At 47.5% G+C, this 13,057-nt stretch overlaps 1 protein-coding gene across 2 annotated transcripts in view; it reads right to left on the bottom strand.

The window, feature by feature from the left end:
- Positions 1–710: 710 nt before the first annotated feature.
- Positions 711–13,057, bottom strand: part of GLE1 (GLE1 RNA export mediator) — a 32,135-nt gene continuing 19,788 nt past the window's right edge. For both annotated transcript variants that reach the window (XM_040482530.1, XM_040482531.1), the window contains exons 8-16: positions 12,834–12,946; positions 12,603–12,672; positions 8,880–9,022; positions 8,591–8,781; positions 7,013–7,142; positions 5,103–5,207; positions 3,846–3,928; positions 2,853–2,916; positions 711–1,894 (exon numbers count right to left, since the gene is read on the bottom strand). In XM_040482530.1, coding sequence (XP_040338464.1) covers positions 1,826–1,894; positions 2,853–2,916; positions 3,846–3,928; positions 5,103–5,207; positions 7,013–7,142; positions 8,591–8,781; positions 8,880–9,022; positions 12,603–12,672; positions 12,834–12,946 — 968 coding nt within the window. In that variant the 3' untranslated portion in view covers positions 711–1,825. The remainder of the gene's footprint in view (positions 1,895–2,852; positions 2,917–3,845; positions 3,929–5,102; positions 5,208–7,012; positions 7,143–8,590; positions 8,782–8,879; positions 9,023–12,602; positions 12,673–12,833; positions 12,947–13,057) is intronic.

The following is a 13,057-nucleotide window of genomic DNA, read 5'->3' as shown; positions in this document are numbered from 1 at the left end:
CTTCCGGTTCTGTGTCTCCCTCTCTCTCTGCCCCTCCCCCGTTCATGCTCTGTCTCTGTCTCAAAAATAAATAAACGTTAAAAAAAAAAAAATTTAAAATCTGCACAAAGCCTCCCTATGTTGACCTTGACTATAGGGACAGGCCCTGTCACTCAACACTAGGTCAGTGCTCCCTGACCTGTTTCCTGTCATGATACATAGACAATAATGCCATCTGTAAAGCACAGGTAAGAGGGCAAGTGCAAATAACAACTGGCCTTGGGGGCTCCGCCCACCTCAGGCCCCACAGACGGAGACCTGTGCCGACACACTGGCTGGGAAGCTACAGAGCACTGAAAACTGCTCATCTCATGACTAATCCCCGTCGTGTGTTTTTGCAGGGGTGGTGATCGTGAGGTTCAGAGAATGACCCACCCAAGGGCACAAAACCCAAAAGTGAATTCACCAAGTCTTCTGACACCTTCCCCAGAGTTCATTCTGTTGTATCCACATGAAAAGACTTCAGTACTTTTCCATTTCTGCTAGATCAAACAAGGTCAGGTACATAATTCCGGAAAAGGAATGACAGAAAGAAAAATCTTCCTAGGTGAAGGTCAAGAAGACAAAATAGGGAAGAACATATACCATTCTATAGCTAGGCCTGTGCTTGACCATGTACACAGCTATGTACACAGCTCAGGGCAAAGGAAATTGGTCACATCAACCAGCAGTGGGTTTTTTAAAATCAAGCTTTATTACTTATTTTTTGGCACCATAGTCAACAATTCATAGAGTGTGTTACTTCAAGCCACTCAGGAGTACCAGGGAATACCCCCACTCCCCAAAACACATCCCCACACACAACAGGTGGTACAGAGGGGTATATCCCTGCCTCTGCACTACAAAAGACAGTGAGTCTTTTGTAAAACAAATCTCAATTCTTATCTGAACAGCCGGGTTCTGAATTCCTGTCGTGGCTTTATTCAGGCAAATCTATCATCATTCTTCATTCAGGACATGTAAACAATTATAAAGCAGTTCTCAGTTCCTCCCGAACACCTTCATTTAACCCTTGAATCATTGCCTGTAGATGCTTGGCTCTTGTATAGTGTTGCAAACCCATCTCAGCTCAACTTAATTCAAATTCAGAAACAAACAAACAAACAAACAAACAAAACCCCACACCTGCTCTGGCTCCTGCACCCCTAGTCCTTCAGGGGGCAAAGTCCCAATTAAAAGGACAAACAGTGCTTCCTGTTCAATATAACATGTATCAACAGTCCTAATCCCGGATGCTAAACTATCTCTGATACAATTTGGGGCTTAATCCACGTCTGCATCAGGCATTTCCTCTGAATTTAGGATTACTCCACAAGCTGAGAAAACAAAACCACCATAGCCCAGACTTTCATGTAAGCATTTGGGCCTCAACTATTAACCTGTACTCTGGGGAGGGGCAGCAGGACGGGGGAGTAGGTGTGGGGGGCTTACTTCAGCTCAGAGGGAAATGGTTAAGGTACCACCTACTTTCTGAAAGACAGCAGAGACAAAGGAAATGAAGGAGGAGACCAAGAACTAAACACCTCACCATATTTGTAGAAGTGAGAAAAGCCGATTCCATTTACTCTGTCATGTGGATCCCTTAAGGACTGTCCAACCTACGAGAGACCTCCTAGATTCTGGGACCCCTGAACGATCTCCTCTCCTAGTCATGGGTACAAATATATAAAAGCACAGGTTGGTAGATTTCTAAATCTGATATGACTTTTCCCAAATGCAGCTGTTTTCAGTTGCTTTATTATTGTCCCTCTGCAACAGAACAGAGATGGTGGGCGCCGGGGTGCCATCAGGAACGCCAGAAGGAGGAGGTCAGAAAGCCCTTGGGGACAGGAATCTCCTTGCGCTGCAAACATTTCTGGTCAGGGAAAGATGGAGAAAACAATGATTTTCTGGTAACGTGCCTTCCCACAATTACCAGCTGGAAGCTTTGAGGGACAGCAAGCCTAAGTCCCACGGGACAGTGGTCAACACTGGGAAAAGACCAATGGCGGTGCAGAAGACTTCTGCTTCTGTATGAACTGCAGCAGAGAACAAGGGGAATGCTGCTGGTCATGCTGCCCCCGCCTCGTTTCCCAGCGCCCAGCCTTGTCCTTCATGACCCCCGTTTGCCCACTCGGGCTACTGGAAAGTGGAAGTCAGTGGGCTGTCTTGGCAGACCCACCAGAGGCTTCTACGGTGTCTGTCATACTTAACCTCTTTAAAGAGGGTTTCAACACTGAGAAACAGGGGAGGAGTCTGGCTGAAAGTGCAGTCTCTTGTCATAGAGAAAAAGTGACCAAATTTCCCAGTTCCCCTGGCCAGACACTGAGAAAGGAACCAGGATGTTTTACAGGCCAGCCTGTAAAACATGTATCAGCGTGGGGCGCCTGGGTGGCTCAGTCAGTTAAGCAAGGTCATGATCTCGCGGTTCTGTGGGTTTGAGCCCCACGGCAGGCTCTGACAGCATGGAGCCTGCTTAGGATTCTCTCTCCCTCTATCTCTGCCACTTCTGTGCTCATGCTCTCTCTCTCAAAAATAAATAAATAAACTAAAAAAATCCCGCAAAACAAAAACATGTATCAGTGAGACCAGATTCATTAAGGATATTTTATTCATCCCTTAGGATAGCTTGCCCACAGGCAGTAGGGACAGTGACATCTAGGATGATGAAACAGCAACCCTTAAGGTTAAGGGGAATCCTGGACAAAAAAGTAGGGTTCAAAAAAAATAGGAAGAGACTGTAATCCGAGAGCATAGAGGTCCAGGACTTGTCAGAGACAGGCGCCTTCAAGGTCAACAACAGCTCGAAACATGTTGATCTAAGGACCTCTTACCTCTAAGAACTGCTTGAGGCGTATGAAGGAACCCATCTGTCCTGAGCTTGTGATGGCTTCAATCCTGCAGGAAGAGGAAGACAATATGCAAGTGACAGCTATGATTGCCCCGTCCCTTTTAGAGGAGTTAGGGGCACTGCCGATCTACGGGAAGCGGGAGAAGGGGGAGATCAAACGACTTGGGCAGAGGTCTTTTGGACCAAGGATGCTGTCATTCTTCCAAATGGTCTCAGCCTTCTTTTCAAACCAGGGGATAAAGGAGAGGACGTTCCTTTCGAAGATCTCTGTGAGCAGAAGGATAGATGCTGCCAAGGTCTCTCCCCCCACGAAATGCCAGTGTTGAGAGGAATGAGAAGGGCACCCAGAGGCGGACGCCATGACAGTCAAGCAAACTGGCTGACAGATCAGTTTCTCCAACTGATTAAGGGAGCTTGACTCTTTGGGTTTAATTCACGACCACATGTAATCACCATCCCTGATTAGCTGGGGGAGTTTGGAAAACAGAGTTAAAGACATGTCAGGTATCTGAATCCAGAATCTTCCTAATTCATTTTTTCATTTAGCCAATAATGTTTAAGAAACTCTCACTAGAGTTCAAAAGCACTTACTCAAATATCAAAAAGAAGGATAGAAGATGTCACACTTAATACAAACGTCTTTTTTTTTTTTTTTTTTTTTTTGAGAGACAGACACAGAGTGAGAGAGGGGGAGGGGCAGAGAGTGAGGGACACAGAATCTGAAGCAGGCTCCAGGCTCTGAGCTGTCAGCACAGAGCCTGACGTGGGGCTCGAACTCACGAGCTGGACTGTGAGATCATGACCTGGACTGTGAGATCATGACCTGAGCCGAAGTCCAATGCTCAACTGACTGAGCCACCCAGGCGCCCCAATACAACTGTTTTTAACAGAGTCAAACCCAGAGGCACCCAAGGGTATTCGACACCATGGGTTTTACTCACTGAATCCCGTGGTGTCTGTTCAACAGGTCACATACCTGGGGAAGTAGTCCTCTTTGATGAGAAGTATCATCTTCCAGAACTGTACCTGGTACTGCTTCATGAGGGCATTCCCACACACCTCCAGGGGAAGACAGGCACCATCAGAGAAGAGAAGGCAAATTCACACTCACCCAAGAGACCCAAAGACCCATAAAGCACACCAGCCCTTTGCCTTTCCCTCCTACCAAGAGTTTCAATCACAATGCCACTTAGCTAGCTAAGCAAGGGAACAAATGGAAAGACCCAACCTTCTTCTGAAGCATTTGTCTGTATAGGACAAAACCTCCGTGAAATAAGACAGCCAAGAAACCAGGTATTTTCACAAACCAGAGAATGTGAGTCTAACTTAATTGTTCTTCTTTGAGTCTACTGAATGGAAACCTTTCCAAAGGTGCGGTGTTCCTCCCAACCTTAGTAAGCAGGGCACCACCATGTTCTCAAATTTATTCATGGTCTCTGCTCACGTCCTGTGACTTCAGAAGCTCCAGGGTGACTGGAAGCATTTGGCATTATAGGCCGGATGGCCCACATCTGTTATGGTATGTGCCCTAAGCCTTTATCCTTTAAGAAATGTCTCCTGTCCACAGAAACCCTTACCCTCACTCTACAGTGGTGGCCCTTCATAGGCAGACAGGACCGTATAGAACCTTCTGGATGAAGGAGATATGTGGCCAAGGCTAGTTGATCATATTTGCTCTCCTGGGAATGAGGGATTACAAAAGTGAGCCGCCAGTTCCATTACACTAGGTGACCGCACTGAGGCAGAGGCTATAGCCCAGGATGGCCACCTTCTCCACCGTGCAGAGATCTAGAGAAAACTGGCCTAGGGAGCAAGGATGAGCAGCCTACGGGAAGAGCACAAGAAGGACCGTGTGGCCCCAAAAGGACTCTTGGTACCTGGTGACATTCTAGTTCCTAGTTCCAGGCCCACATGAGAGTCAATCATACATCCTACCCTTGGTTCTGGGAGTCACTTCTCTATCCTTGAAATGAACATCCCTTTTTGCTGGTGCTGGGATGTATAGTTTTTTCTTTACAGTGAGAACACAACCACACAGAGAAGGAAAACACAGTGGGAAGAAAACCCAAAAGCCAGGTTTGTCTTTAGCACTTGGGAAAAAATGTGTAAGACTGGATCCTAATGCTGTTCACCAATAGCCTATTTCCATACTGCTTCCCGATTCACGCCACGCAGTGGCACAAGGCTGCTTCAACCACTGTCCCCCCTCTCGTGTGATAACTGCATTACATACCTCCAAGAAGTCAAAGAGGAGAGTGGCTGTCACATCTGACAGGGGCTCCATATTTAAGATTTGTGCCAACCAGCGCCAGCCATGATTTAAGCCGTGAGGGTGAATCTGGGAGCGAAGACACTTGGTCATGATTTGCTCTCCTTGTATCCGGAGATCTAAACTCCCAAGGTTATCATCCAGCCATTTCTAAGTGACATGAACCCCCAGATCATCTCAATCAAGCACAGGCCGCAGGGCAGACACAGCACACGCCGAACAAATTCTATTTTCAAATGTCCCAACACACCGGAACCCACACATTGCCTACAGGATCCCTTCAGTCCACATCTGACAGTTCTGGTTTCAGGGAGTCCGCTGACCAACAGTTATCCATACAGATGTTTTATTTATTATTCTTGGGACCTTTAGCACAGAACGTGGGACACAGCAGGTACACAATAAAAACTTGGATTCAATCAACTTACATTCCCTTCTCTTAGGTCTCTGAGTACATTGACATCTCCATCTCTAATCTGTATCCTTTGAGAAAAGCACTAGGCTGGCAAGTCAAAGACCTGCACCCCAGCCGTGGCTTTGTCACTGACTATGTCACTATAGCTCGCTGGGACTCCATCTGCTCATCTGTGATGTGAGGCACCAACCAGGTCTAAAATGACAGTAATGGGGCGCCTGGCTGACTCAGTTGGTAGAGCGAGCGACCCTTTTTTTGTTTGTTTGTTTGTTTATTTACTTTTGGGGGGGCCTGGCTGGCTCGTCAGAAGAGCATGTGACTCTTGATCTCAGGGTCGTGAGTTTGAGCCCCACATTGGATGTAAAGATTATTTAAAATAAATATAACTTTTAGGGGCACCTGGGTGGCTCAGTAGGTTAAGCAGCCGACTTCGGCTCAGGTCACCATCTCGCGGTCCGTGAGTTCGAGCCCCGCGTCGGGCTCTGTGCTGACCGCTCAGAGCCTGAAGCCTATTTCAGATTCTGTGTCTCCCACTCTCTCTGACCCTCCCCCGTTCATGCTCTGTCTCTCTCTGTCTCAAAAATAAATAAACGTTAAAAAAAAATTAAAAAAATATATATATATATAAAAATAAAATAAAATAAAACAAATATAACTTTTAAAAAAGTGTTTATTTTTGAGAGAGACAGAGCGTGAACAGGGGACGGAGAGGGGCAGAGAGGGAGACACAGAATCGGAAGCAGGCTCCAGGCTCCGAGCTGTCAGCACAGAGCCTGAAATGGGCTTGAACTCATGAACCATGAGATCATGACCAGAGCTGAAGTCAGAGGTTTAACCGACTGAGCCACCCAGGTGCCCCAGAGCGAGCAACTCTTGATCTCAGGGTTGTGAGTTCAAGCCCCACGTTGGGCCTAAAGCTTACTTAGAAATAAATAAATAATAAAATGACACTGTGTCATTTTTATTTTTATTTTGAGAGACAGCACGAGTGGGGAAGAGGGACAGAGAGAGAATCTGGAGCAGACTCTGCACTGAGCGTGGAGCCAAACGTGGGGCTCGATCTCACAACCCGTGGATCAGAATCCAAGCCGAAATCAAGAGTCAGACACTCAACCGACTGAGGCACCCAGGTGCCCTGACACTGTCATTTAGACTCACTCCATCTAATAGAATCTTCTATAGAACCTTAATGAATGGTTTACAACAGACTCTCATCTCACAGACCCTCTTATAAACTCAGTTCTTTAAAGCCTCAGCTGACTCAATCACTGAACAAAAGGTTCTGATAGTCCAAAACTTCCTAAGAGTTAACATCAACTTCTCTAGAACATACCTAGGGAGCGACAATACATCATCATGTAACCAGACTGCCCGCTTGGCAAGAAGGGCAACAGTCCCTGTGGACAGAATACACGAATACAGTCTGGCCTCTCTCTTGAGAGCAAGTCTTTTCTACCACCTGTTGTCGGCCTCCATACGGCCACCGGAGCTGGATGATGGCGGCGTAGAGTCGGATCATCCCAGACATGCGCTTTAGAAAGTTGTCCTGCTGTTCCACTTTGGAGTCCTTCACTTGGTAGCCAAGCGTCCTGTGTGGGAAGAAAAAATTCAATGTGACAAGGCCAAAGTGAGGGTGACAAATCACTTATTTTTTATGGCTCAAAGAAACAATCTAGTACTATCACATTTAGCATTATTATTAGTATTGTTACTTTAAATATTTATTTATTTTGAGGGTAGGGAGGGGCAGAGAGAGAGGGAGAGAGAATCCCAACTAGGCTCCATGCTGTCAGCACAAAACCTGACACAGGGCTCAATCCCACAAGCTACAAGATCATGACCTGAACCGAAATTAAGAGACGGTTAATTTTGGGGGCGCCTGGGTGACTCAGTGGGTTAAGCATCCGACTTGGGCTCAGGTCATCTCACAGCTCATGGGTTCGAGCCCAACATCGGGCTCTGTGCTGACAGCTCAGAGCCTGAAGCCTCATGCTCGCTCTCTCTCTCTCAAAAATAGACATTAAAAAAAAATTTTTAAAAAGAGTTGGACACTCAACCAACTGAACCACCCAGGTGCCCCTTATATTATTATTTTTTTTAAGTAAGCCCTAGGGCCCAATGTGGGGCTGGAAATCACAACCCCGAGATCAAGAGTCGCAGCCTCTACCCACTGAGGCAGCCAGGCACCCATTTTTAGCATTATTCTTCTTATATGATTACATATCATTACCTCTGCAGAAAACTTTGTTTGCAAAGCACACACATCCACAATCACATCTGTGCATCATCACATAAGCCTTGTGAGGTAAACTCACAAATTTTTTTTTTAACATTCTGTTTTTAAGCATTGTCTGCACCAATGTGGGGCTCGAGTTCACAGCCCCAAGATCAAGAGTTGCACACTCTCCTGAAGGAGCCAGCCGGGAGCCCCAAACTCACAGGATTGATGGATGTTATGACCCCCGTTTGCAAATATGTAAAATGATGCTCAAAGAGCTTACATGACTGCCCCACTTTGCAAATGTATTAAATGATGAAGCAGGGGGGCGCCTGGGTGGCGCAGTCGGTTAAGCGTCCGACTTCAGCCAGGTCACGATCTCGCGGTCTGTGAGTTCGAGCCCCGCGTCAGGCTCTAGGCTGATGGCTCGGAGCCTGGAGCCTGTTTCCGATTCTGTGTCTCCCTCTCTCTCTGCCCCTCCCCCGTTCACGCTCTGTCTCTCTCTGTCCCAAAAATAAATAAATGTTGAAAAAAAAAAAAAATTAAAAAAAAAAAAAAAATGATGAAGCAGGGCCAAATTCTAAGACCCCTCCCACCCCCTAATTCTAGATCCAATATTCTTTTCCTTAAACTATATTGACTATTGCAGCTGAATCCACAAATTCCCAAAGCAGCGAGTTTGCATGAAAGACACTGGATTCTCTGACAGAAAGTCAAGGTACATATGAGGAGTTGTGAAGGGAGGGAGAGCAAACCCCAGTTCTCTCTGTATTTTATTCAGACCCCGGGGAGAGTGAGTGAGGAGAAAAACTACCTCACCTCTGGTAGTCTTCCAAAGCCATTCCCTCCTTGAAAGGTGGGTAGAAGGGAACTGAGTAGGGACACTTCCTGTGGAGATGTGCAAGAATGAGGTCGCCCACTCTGGGGTGGAGCTCCCAGATCCCAGACGCCACAACCGCAATGGGGAATGCCGCTTCGTGGTGAGAGGCCACCTCCTCCTCTCCTTGTTTCTGCGGGAGCAGAGACGGGACCCCTTGGTTACTCTGGAGAGAAGCAGAAGGGCTGCACACAGGCCCATCCCCATACCTCTGGTTACAAAGTTCCTCACCACAAACTTCTCTGCCAGCTTGTACTGGACAAAATCCAGGCCCTGTGGGTTAAGTGTGACGGACACAGAGCGCCCGCCAGACTGAACTGGTTTTCCGGAGAGCAGGTTGTGGATCTTGTCAAAGATCTCCTTCAGCTTTGAGCCTGGGTATGACAGAGATAAAGTCGGTTAAAAGATTCAACTGCAGGCCACGCTGCTTCTCATCACTGCAGTAAGAAAGCCTCTATGAAAACCCAGCCGGGCAGCCCCACACAAAGTCAGAGTCTAACGTCAAAATACTGTTGCAGAAAAGTACACAAGCAGGTGTAGATTGTCCCGGATGCAGGAGTACAGAAGGCATGGTACTATTTCAAAGGAATTCCTTATTTGGGAATGAGTAAATTCTGAAATCGACATACCAGAGAGATAAACAGGATGGACATAGCTGTTAAATGGCCACAGATCCCGTGGGCTACAGCTGGCGTCCCTAAAGTAGTCATTTGCATCTCTAGGAAAACCGTTCTAAAGGCTCTTCCCAGCTCTCAGTGACTACCCCCTCCTCTGGGACCTGCCCTCCATCCTCAGATGCACAGAAGCGGGCTCCTGGCGGCTATATTTGTATTCCGGATCCGGTAAGCCCCAAGCCCGCACTGGCTACAGTTTGATTAGGAGTAGACCAGCTGAGCCAATCAGCCAGCTCACAGAGTCACGTCCTGGAGGTGGCTGGCCCTGCAACACACACGCTCACGAACACCGGGGACTTGCATCTGCCAAGTGGACCAAAGACCAGTGGTCTACCTAATAAGAGATGTACAGAAGGTCTGAAGGTTTCTAGCTCCTGAGACCTAGCCCCATTCCTGCCAGTAGATTCTGAGAAACACCCCTTTATCTTTAGATTAAATGTCTTTTTCTTTTTTGGCCTATGCAGATCTGAATTGGTCTCCATTACTCAAAACTTAACGAGCTATCAAAATAGTAGCACCCACTCCTGCTAAGTCATACTTCAGTACTACTTTACTGATGGTTTCAAAGGACCCCACTGGCCAAATTCCCTGTCAATTCCTTCCTCCATGCCTCTCCACCCCAACCCTAGGGCTGGCATGGCCTCCTACATCCCATATGCCACACCAGCACCAAAGAGATTAAATTCTGCTCCGAATCTAACCACTGCCTTTAAAGAGGCAGGAATTGGGGCGCCTGGGTGGCACAGTCGGTTAAGCGTCCGACTTCAGCCAGGTCACGATCTCGCGGTCCGGGAGTTCGAGCCCCGCGTCAGGCTCTGGGCTGATGGCTCAGAGCCTGGAGCCTGTTTCCCATTCTGTGTCTCCCTCTCTCTCTGCCCCTCCCCCGTTCATGCTCTGTCTCTCTCTGTCCCAAAAATAAATAAACGTTGAAAAAAAAAATTAAAAAAAAAATAATAAAAAAATAGGCAGGAATGAGATCATTTCTTTCTCAGTCATTTAGCATGTACTGAGCACTAACTCTAGAGCAACTCTGCATCTGGCTCTTCAAAGACTCACAGTGATGGTGCAGACAAAGGGAACATAGTCAAGAAATATCCAGAAAAGTGAAGACCAGCAAAACTAGAGCCTGATCGGATGTGGAGAATGAAACAGAGAGAGCAGTCAGGGGGAGGACTCCCACGGTTTCAGCCAAGGTGCCGGAGTTGCCAGTGGTGCTCTGGTTCCTGAGAGCAAACAGGGGAAAAGGAGGCATAAAGGAGGATGGGGAGTTGATGTCTGCATACCCTGAACGTGGGGTAGGAGAGAGACACTGGCAGACGTCCCCCAGGGGCCAGAGCGAGGGGTTCTGAAGCTCTGAGGAAAGAGAGCACCAGAGGGACACTGGGGAGCCACCCACACAGAGACAGCATCTGAAGCCCTGAGGGTAAGTGGACTGGGAACCAAGGGTGACAGCAGACTCCTGGGAAGCGCCTCCAGTTAGGGATTAGGGTGGGGACAGGAGACTGAGGAGCCCACAAAGGAGAAAGGGAGGTGGCAGGAGAACCTGGAAATTCATGTTGCCATGGAAGCCAAAGGAACAGAGTTCGTAGAGAAGGGAATAATCACCAGGACCAAAGAGAAACCTGAGGAAGGCTAGAAAAGACAGATCTTGAACCAAAGGAAACATACTTTAGGATGTGAGTAACTCAGCATGTTTAAAAGAAAAGGAGCCTGTAAAAGGGAGTAATTTTGCAGAAACCAGGAGATTAGGTGATAAGCGATGAGGCAAGTCTTGAAGGGGATGGGAGAGCAGGGAACAAAGGCAGAGGCAGAAGGGGAAGCGTGCACGGACAATGACTCCTTCCACATGCAAACACAGACTAAGAGGCAGGGGTACACGTGTGTATGCTTGGAAAAGGCATCTGAGTGTCGCATCTGCTGGATTTTCCCGCTGAAGGAGGAAGCAAAGTGGTCTGTGGTTGGCTGAGGGGTCAGGACTGGGGACAACCCTAAGGACAGCAGTGAAGGGGAGGTAAGGCTGTCAGGTCAACCTCGCCCCTGCTGCTTTGCCAGCAAAGGAAACAGCACTTTAAAGCCCAGAGGTGATATGCGGTTATTGATTTATACCTTGTCCTGATCCAGAGAGAACCAGCAGGGTGATAAATAAGTTCCATCACAAGGCCTCTTGTGGGCAGGAATTATAACTTTTCTACGCTTTCCCGGCAACAAGTGAATTAGGGCAAGCGGGACCCATGCTAAGTCAGAGCAGCTTTTCAGCTGTTCGTGCTCCCCAGCCACTGGGCAGCATGGCCTGCAACTTGGAGGCTTCCACATCTTGAGCTCTACAAAAACGAACCTCTGCTTCTGAATGAAGAGGAAAAAAGGGACTTCCCCCTGTCTGGTTCTCACTCTCTAAAGCTCAGTCTCTGGAGAGAAAAGGAATATGTTCTAAAGTATGAAGACAGGTTTAGGGGAGCCTGGGTGGCCCAGTCAGTTAAGTGTATGACTTCAGCTCAAGTCATGATCTCACAGCTTGTGTGTTTGAACGCCATGTCGGGCTCTGTGCTAACAGCTCAGAGCCTGGAGCTGCTTTTGATTCTGTGTGTGTCTCTCTCTCTGCCCCTTCCCTGCTCACACCCTGTCTCTCTTTCTCTCAAAATTAAACATGAAAAAAAAATATTCAGGCAAGTTTCGAGCTTGGATAAGCTAATGGCTCATGTTGTAGAACAAAAGCAAAGAATGTATGTTACATCCTAGGCTCCCTGAGTGATGTTTTCAGCAGTAACTTTTTTTTTCTAAATATGGATTCTTGTGATATATTTTTTTAATGTTTACTTTATTTGAGAGAGTGAGAGTGCAAGCAGGGGAGGGGCAGAGAGAGGGAGACAGAAGATCTGAAGCAGGCTCTGTGCTGACAGCAGAGAGCCCAATGTGGGGCTCGAACTCCCAAACTGGGAGATCATGACGTGAGCCGAAATCAAGAGTCAGACCCCAACTGACTGAGCCACCTAGGCGCCCCTTCAACAGTAACTTTCAACTTCAGGTAAGACCCTTCTTAAATAATTTACTGTTGATATACAGCTTATTTATAAATCAAGTCAACAAACACGTAATGATCGCCTTCTACATGTTGAAGAGGAAACAAAAGAGAGTAAGACATAACTTATACGTGCCTGACCCAACGTCATGTCATTTGTTGGAACAGACTCTGTCTACGGGAACCTTACGGATGGGTAGATGTGGAGTCGTACAAAATAACAAAGTGAAGCGAAGGGCCATGTTCTGAACTCCTCTGACCAACCTGCAATGGTGGAGATTTGGCTCACTGGGATGGTGGCAGCTTTCTGGAGGTCCATCTTTACCTTTTTGGCCTGCCAGGAGAGAACAGTGAGAGGGCAAATAGTGTCCGGAAGAGTTGAGTCGATGACAGCAGGATTAGGGAAGGTGACGTGCTAGCAACATTCCTCTGGGACACGGGGCTGTTCAGAGCACTCCCAGGCCCAGACCACTCGCAACTTACAGCCCTCCGTACCTGACTGTCTTTGCTGTTGGTCAGCTCCTCAAAGGCCAACACGCACTGACTGGAAACATCCTGCAGCTGGTGGTACCACCGCATTGTACTGTCTTGTACCTTTACTTGGAGGTCTGAGGAAGAGAAGAGAGGCTCTCGTAATCGTACTCACTGAACACTTCACGTGAGCCAGGCACTGTTCTGATCAGCTGATATAGGTATTAATGGCTTTCAAGGACCCTAGG

This window comes from Herpailurus yagouaroundi, unplaced genomic scaffold (assembly GCF_014898765.1).
Source record: "Herpailurus yagouaroundi ecotype Mexico unplaced genomic scaffold, PumYag 160, whole genome shotgun sequence".
Lineage (NCBI taxonomy): Eukaryota > Metazoa > Chordata > Mammalia > Carnivora > Felidae > Herpailurus > Herpailurus yagouaroundi.
The sequence above is the reverse complement of the archived record's forward strand: the minus strand, read 5'-3'. Positions and strand labels throughout refer to the sequence as shown.